The 8,222-nt window shown below is 38.1% G+C and overlaps 1 protein-coding gene across 2 annotated transcripts; it reads right to left on the bottom strand.

Annotated features, from left to right (window-relative positions):
* Positions 1-1,335: 1,335 nt before the first annotated feature.
* LOC104098099 (uncharacterized) lies at positions 1,336-7,193 on the bottom strand. 2 transcript variants are annotated; one of them, XM_009604754.4, is made up of 3 exons: positions 6,595-7,193; positions 1,536-1,964; positions 1,336-1,426 (listed from the first exon to the last, which is right to left on the bottom strand). In XM_009604754.4, the coding sequence occupies exons 1-3, from the start codon at positions 7,056-7,058 to the stop codon at positions 1,375-1,377; spliced, it is 945 nt and encodes a 314-aa protein (XP_009603049.1). In that variant the 5' UTR covers positions 7,059-7,193; the 3' UTR covers positions 1,336-1,374. The 2 variants fall into 2 exon arrangements, with proteins under 2 accessions (XP_009603049.1, XP_033512496.1); XM_033656605.2 differs by having other exon boundaries at positions 1,336-1,964; positions 6,595-7,192.
* Between the last annotated feature and the right edge of the window lie 1,029 nt (positions 7,194-8,222).

Here is an 8,222-nt window from a genome sequence, read left to right as displayed (position 1 = left end):
GCATCCGCACCCAGCTTGTGCTTCACCCGAGTAAGGCAACCTTTAGTCCTTGGCCATTGTCATGTGCGTCTTTCGTGGCATGCCCATACATAGCCCTCGCGACACACTTCCATCATGTATAGTGCAGTGTCGCCCCACAACTGCACGCTTAGGCCAACGGACCCTTGCTCGCATAGCTGAACCCAAGTTAAGCTCACAAGTCGACACATGAGGCCCCTAAGATAGGTGCATCAAGTATCCAATCGGCACAGAGGTCTTTGTCCAACATTTCGGTAGCCCGCGGGGCATACCCGTCCCACACGTCGAGCTTTCAGCGCCCGTTTGGTGCCCAACGCTAGCCCGAAGGCGTCGCCCGTCCATAGAGTTCCCTAACTCGTATGGATACCTAAGACACTCCTTTGAGTCGTCCAGACAGGCCCTTGAGGTTCCCCCTCAAGGCAGCTCGTTTGGTAAGGCTTGGTGGCAGCACGTACGGGGGAGGCAGGTTGAGCTTCAACACCTATACCCCCTTATATATGCTTAAAATTAGAAAGCCCAAGTTTTTTGAGTAGACAGGTCTACGTCAGAGGATCTTTTCTCACCGATTCCGAATGAAGTCACAACCCCAAAATGCGGGTTGTGACAGCTGGTCTTGATTCACATTGGCTTCACAAACTTCCAGTTCTAGTATAAGGAAGCAAGTTTGTTACCATTACTCAATCACCTAATGATAATTCCTCTTCTAAGCCATTATATGGTTTAGTTTCGACCCTTCACATGCATTGGAAATCTGTTCATTAGTTCCTTTGCCACTTTGAATTTCCCTTATGATAAAATTATAGACTTCTCTGAAGGAAGTTGAAAGTTTATTGGTAAACCATAGGCCTGAAATCTGAGTTAATAATGCAAATCGTCTCATTTGGAGGGTTCTCCTTTATTCAAAAATTATATGGACTAATGTAAAGATTTGGAGGTGCTCGTATCTAAGATGTGCAGTGTCGAGAGAGCAGCATAAACCGCAGATAACAATTGAAACGCAAATAGACATTTAATACTAAAATACAGCAAATGGTTACTTGATGTTTAAAGCTGAGAGAAGAAATTGCGGGAGTGGTTTCTGTACGTTTTCAGCATCGACGAGCTAAACATCCCCAGAGGTGGCGAAACAATTCCAATATACAAAGGAATCATATCGCTGTTTCAATCTAGTGTGGCATTGAAGTAAAGTTGATTGATTACAAGACATTTGATGCATTTCTTCACATTGTTCTGCAACTGGAAAATCAATGTTATAGCTGATTTGAAATGCAAATTAACTATAGAAAGCGAAGGAACTATAGCATTAACTGAAGCCTCGGAGAAGACAGACGCTTGAAATTGTGATTCTATTCATTGCTACACTTGAAAGAAGTACAAACGCGCTACTACAGTTGCATTAATCCCAGATCTGCGGGGAAAGACAATAAGAACTCCTAAGCAGTCTCCTCTTTACATCAGAGTAGAAACACATGCTCTATGTAATAGTTTAACCAAGGCCAGGCTTAATTTTCACCTACCTTTGAATGTTGAGCATGGCCTTAGCTTCCATTTGCTCTTCCATTAAATTCTCACTAGCATATTTGCTCAAGAGCTCCATCTTCTTCTGCTCCACTACCATCCTTTCAATCTCCTTCTCGTCCGGCAATGGGACATGTACCACAAATTCTTTTTCTTTCTCCTCCTCCCTCTCCTTTTGCCTCCTCTCCTCCTCGATCACATCCTCTTCCTCCTCGAACAATATCTTTGATCCCAAACCCACCTCTACTACCTCCCCACTTTTTACCGCCTTCATGGCTTCCCTCTTTATCTCTTCCATCTCCATCCATTCTTTCACAGCTGCAGCCTGCATTTTCTTCTCTGCTGGTCCCTCCAACTTCTCCAATATTCCATCCTCTTCATCTCTGTACCCGTAGTAGCTGGCATCAATCCTCTTGTATATGTCATACCTACATAGTTTCAGCAAACAAATCAACATAAGGATTGCCGAAATAATATAAAGCATAAGAAGATCTAAATGTATCCCCACAAAAATCATCAAATAACAAAGTAATATTTACAGCATGAAAAAGAAGTATCCAACAAAGCTCTTTTATTCAAAACTTAGATTGTCAAATACAACAAAATGTAAATGGCTACATTGCTCTTAAAAAGACAAATCTGATTTTTTCCAAGAATGTATTTTACTCCTCCGAGAATGAAGAATGAGCATGGGTGTTGAATATACTGACTTGAGGTCTATGAGATGCCATCATACATGCATAAACAGATTAGAACTACGCAAAATTTCTGATAAACTAAAGTTCATAAGTCATAAATAAAACTTGCAACCTACTAAACTAACAATCTGTCCATATTCCTAATATTTTTTAAGGAAAAAATCTTAACAAGCTTTCTTTTACTAATATCACTTTCGTACTGACCATGCATAAGGATGTCAGTGCAAGAAGCAGGTCATTAAATTGGTGACAAGGCTAGTGGCTGTAAGAAATGCTATTTGATAAGTGTAGCAGGACTAAGATGCCAATCTTAAGTGAAATGAAGCAAATACCACTGCTTATAGACTGGAGCTGCAGTTGTAAAACCTGCTTACTTGATAACTGTGAGCAGGCTGGAAGAAGTGACAACAGAAGGGTTGTCAACCTTCTTTCTCAACTTCACACACATTCACAAGATGTGTTTATTTGTGTATTCTACATATTCATCTTCATCCAACAACAGCACTATGCATTTTTCACGAGCAAAAACTTTCATCTGGTAGGGAAAAGCTCATGTAGAGGGAAGGGCAACTAATGCATCATTCTTCTTATTTTCCTTCCTCGAAAAATCTTCTATGGTTTTGTAGAGGGAAGCCCATAATTGTCAGCGGACTGTGATTCATTAATGATGAACAAATAGACTTTTGGTCAGTTCTCCATCTTAACAATGGAGAATAGGGCTGTTTAAATTCTAATGACTCTAATTAATAAGGACCATCGAAGTTGTCAAAAGCGGAAGGTACAGAAAAGCGCCAACCTTTGTTAAGGATCTGAGCAAAACTATGTCCTACATTCGAAATTGTCAGAATGGTAATATAGACATTTCATACGTATAAAAAGTCTATCATGCCCTTTGTGAAGAAAAAAAGGTAGAATTTTGCAATTTTAAATTTGAATTTGATTCTCTTATCAAATTAATTATGTTATATGTTCCCAATGCATTGAAGGATATAAATATTTGGGGTTTATTTTTAACTTTTTGTAGCACGAGACTTGCGTTGAAGAAATTAAGTAGTTATAGCTCCTCTATTCTTCTTTTTCATTTAGGAATAAGGTGTATAACATGCATCCATTAATTATCGCTTCTCTTCTTTTTCATTTATGTTCATGCAAAACACCTTGTTATACACCTTCCATTAGTTACCACAAAGGGCAACTACTTCAGTTCTTCTTTTCATTTAGGTGCACGGCTGCACGTTATAGGACTTCCATCAAATATGGCTTCTCTGCTTATTTTTCGTTTAGGTGCATCGAAAACATCTTACAGTACACCTTCCATTAGTTATCTTACTGTAAAAGAATAAAGGGGCTATAATTACTTACTTTTTCAATGTATGTGGCATGCAACAAAAGGCATTTTTCCCTCCATTAGTATATTCTATTTCTTTTTGAAATGGAAATAGGTGAAATAAAATAATTATTTTATTTCTGTATGTCTATATTCCCACCCAATGCATTGAAGAAATAAAATAGTACTATCAACTAATGCATTGGAAACATAAAACATAATTAATTTGATGAGAAAATCAAATTCAAATTTCACTGCAAAACCTTACTTTTTTTAATGAATAGAATGATAAACATTTTACACATATGAAATGTCCATAATACCCCCGTTCTAGCCATTTTTTGTTTAATCACAATAATTCACAAGCAGAATCAAGTCCGTATAAAAAGCACCTTTTAACCTATATATAAGGAAATATTTTTAACTTCAACATAGGTTTGAAACATCGCTAAATTAGATATCAGATATGAAATACTTTTAACTTCTTTTAATCATTGAATAAGAAGACAATGTTGTGACTTCTTCCATATATAAGAGACATGAGATTAAGGTCATTAAAAAAAGGAAGATTAATTCTTCTATTTTTAAAAATACTGCTTTTTACACTGTTTTTATTTTTTTGAGATGGACTTTTTTACACTGTTTTTATATCTCAAGATCTTGTATTTCTATTGATTGCAGTTGCAAGAGAAAGATTTCTAACCTATTAAGCTAAGGTTCCCAAGACACGAATTTCCCATCTTTTCTCTATTGCAAATGCAAAAGCCAAAAGAGGCCACTTTGCTGAGCCTTTAGCGAGCATAGAAGGCAAATTGCATGCGAGTGCACCTTAGGAGAAATTTACAAGACCGGGAGATAGATGAGGTGAGACTCCTGCACAAACTTTACAGTTTCACAAGTCTGGAAAAGTTGATCATATAGTGGAAGGATCTTCCTCCCAGTGTTCTTATGTAAAGTCATATTATAATCTATTTGTTGACAAAGCTGTCCCAAGACGCATTTGGATGCCTCTACGGAAACTGAAGGCACCCATAAGTAGCATGTTTAATTGTTGTAGGTTCTCTACTTTTGGTACACAACTAGTATACGGGGTTTCCACATCATCAATAAAATTATTTACCCTATCAAAAACGTAGCATGTTTAAAATTTGTGGGCAATATGAGGACACAATATTGACAGAAATTTTTTTTTTGGGATGAAGTATTGCCAGTTGACAAATGAAAATTTTAAAAGGAGGAGACGCTTAGCTATTAGACGGTTTTGTTGATTCAAGAATCATGGAAAGGACACGGTTGTTCCATTGTGTTTTTGCTTCGGAATAATGGGCCATAGTACTCTGCATTTTCGATGTCTGATGGGTACTGCTAGAAATGGTGCCAGATACATGTCAATTCCCTTATTCCATTTAAGCTTTTCATCGTCCAATGGGTATTCACAGGGCCAATGGTAGAAACAATAGAGATGCTAGAAGAAGAAAAATTGTAGAAGACCCGCTCCCTTTACATATTTTGTTCATTATTTGTTTTTTGGGGGGGAGAAGAAAAACTTTTCAAGGAATTGAGAACCCAATATTAAATGTCAAAAACTCTCTTATTTCATTTGTACTGTTTGGTGTGAAAGGAAAATATTCTGTTGTATAAGTAGTTGGCTAAATTTTTGGAAGCCTATTGCATACTTGCATTGATTGCTTTTTACTGCTTGAGAAGCCAAGGCAATCTCAATTGGAGTCAATTCATAATTTTCCAGCACGACCTTATTTACAGAAAATGACCTCTATCAAAACACCGTTTTCGAATATATCACTGACATCTAATAAACTGATCAACCAAAAAAGTCTAACATGCAATTTTTGGCCGCATCACCTCTATTTTAAATATGTTAAGCAAACATGTTTTCTTATAAGGAAATAATTGTATTAATGATGGGGAAACCCCCATATACAAGTTGTATGCCAAAAAGTAGAGAACCTACACCAAAACATGATTCTTCTATACAAATAGGTAGCTTATGGGTAGTATACACCAAAACATGATTCTTCTATACAAATAGGTAGCTAATGGGTATACTAAAACATGTCTGTTAAGCAAACACATGTTTGTCATGGGAAACCAGAAAGCATCACAAACCAATCACAGGTAATGCTTAGACTTTCACAAATCTAAATTGTATGAACAACAGTGCAATCTCCAAACTGTCATATTCATTTATCCGACTTCAAGTGTGTGCTCAGATCACTGAAATGTCCACATTCACCACTGGTTGTTATTTTTGAGAAAGAAATCAAAATATAACAACCAATTGAAATGACAGTGTTTCGTCAATTTAGGAGAGCACGTCGCACTTTCATTGTCTTCTGATCTCCTTTAATTGTTAGGAAGGGTAGGTGGATTTCCTTGGCAGCTAACTCAATATTCAAAACCCTACTTCCTATGTAAAAGTTTCAGTAATTTGCGTTTTGCCAAAGCAAAAATACAACTTAGTATATGCTTCAACTACTTTCAATGTAATCTCTAAACATCAGTACGGCGAGAATTCAAAACCCAGCTGTCTTAGGTTAGTTTTTTTGTTCTTCTTTTGTTTTTTGATGCCCAAGAAACCTGTCTGCAGCCAACCTAGGGACCAACTGTAGCCTCCGAAATTCAGGGATATTGTCCCGCCCCTCTACCTTTATCCACTTAAATGCCAGGCTTAGTTTGCATCGCACAAGGCTCGAACATGTGGCCTAAGTCCCAAGTCCCCGAGCCTTTGCCACTTGAACTAAGCCCTGGGGACTATCTTCGAATAGTTTGTATCATATAAACAAATTAGTCATTTTTAATAAATTCCTATCAAAATTTTCTACTAATTCTGAAAAGCTACTCGTGATACCTAACATAACAGTTGTACTAAACAAGCACAAATAAGGATGCGGAAACCAGATAACACAATGTAGCACGAATGAGGTCAAAATCAATCAATCAAACAACTACGAGTCAATATCAAGCTAGTCAAAAATCACCTATATAAATGCTCGTAAGCATATAAATACTTACCTCGTTCTTCGTTTTCGCAATTCAGGAGGTTTCTCAAACAATTCCCTAACACCAGGCAACTTCTTCGCAGCACCAAAATACCTATACCCAGGACCACGTCCACCCGGGTTTGGAACATCAACAATATTCCCTTCCAAATCCGTCATTTTAGCCGAATGCTTAGTATAATTAGGCCCACCGAGTTCAATAATCCTCCTTTCCCAGTGCCCTTTCTCTCTAATCAACTTATTAATCTCATCATTTAGGTCTCTTAATCTGTGTTCTCCTAATCCTTCGTTTTGGATCTCGGCTACTTTTCGACCGATTTCTCGCATGATTTGCTGCCTCCATTTGTCTGCTTCAGCTAAATCTCGACACTCTGAGGCTAAATATGGGCGCCGTTCTTTTGGCTTTTTCTTTTCTTCTTCTTTCATTGTGATGAATCGATTTAACATTGACTGGGCTTTCTCTTCATTACGCGCCATGGCTGGTTCTGTGAATTGCGAAGAACTGAAACCCTATAGATTTTTCAGTTGGGGATTTGGGGGGAAATCTTAAACCCTAGAAGGAGAGCAATTTCAGAAGTTTATAAGAGAAGCTTTTGGCTTTGTTCAGATTTTCGGGGTTGTGTTGCGGTTCAGTAGTAATCGAGTGCACCGAACGACGTCGTGTGGATTTCTAAATTACTTTTTTTTGTTTGAATCCTAAACCTACAAGATAGAAGGATCAAGTTGTTGTTTTTTTAGTCCAAAAGAAACTAGTTATATTAAGTTAACGATTGCGTAGTACAAGGAGCTAAAGTTATGTAACGATATGGCCGGTCGTTTTGAGTATTACAATATTGTTTCCCTATTTACTGCTCAATTTGTGCTTTACAGTTGTTATATGGCTTGTCGGGGTAATTGGTTCAGGTCCGGTGACGTTTTGGAATGAATTGGAACACTTAGTTCCAAGGTCTAAAGTGAAGATTTATGTTTGGAGGTTTGACCGGGGAGTTGGCTTTTTGATATCGGGGTCGGAATTCGATTCTGAAAATTGGAATACGTCTGTTATGTCATTTATGACTCGTGTGCAAAATTTGAGGTCAATCGAACTTGATTTGATAAGTTTCGGCATTGAATATAGAAGATTGAAAATTGTTAGTTTTCATTAGGCTTGAATTGGAGTACGATTTGTGTTTTTGATGTTGTTTGATGTGATTTGAGGGCTCGCCTAAGTTCGTATCGTGTTTTAGGACTTGTTGGTACATTCGGACGGGGTCCCGAGTAGCCCGGGTGTATTTTGGGGTGAGTTTTGAGCGAGTCTAGCCATTTCGGCACTCTGAAGTTGTTCTGGAACTTTGGAAGTGCGGGGGGGGGGGGGGGGCACGTTTTGGAGTGTTGAGGCAAAGCCTCGTGTGCAGACCGCAGAGGAAAAGTGCGGACCGCAAAATTCTTCTCGCGGCCGCAGAAAAAGGATTCTGCAGGTTCGATGATCCGATTATATCGTTTAATCTACAAGGAATTTGGAGATGATTAAAAAGCGAAAGTTGTATCCCTTTGAATCTAGTTTTCAGAAAGGTATACCATTAATCATTTGGACATTTGTAGAGAAAGTTATGATCAATTTACTGAAGCCTGGTAGTGTAAAGGCTGTTGAAGTGCGGCCGC

This window comes from Nicotiana tomentosiformis, chromosome 5 (genome assembly GCF_000390325.3).
Source record: "Nicotiana tomentosiformis chromosome 5, ASM39032v3, whole genome shotgun sequence".
NCBI lineage: Eukaryota > Viridiplantae > Streptophyta > Magnoliopsida > Solanales > Solanaceae > Nicotiana > Nicotiana tomentosiformis.
This window is presented reverse-complemented; position numbering and strand designations above follow the sequence as displayed.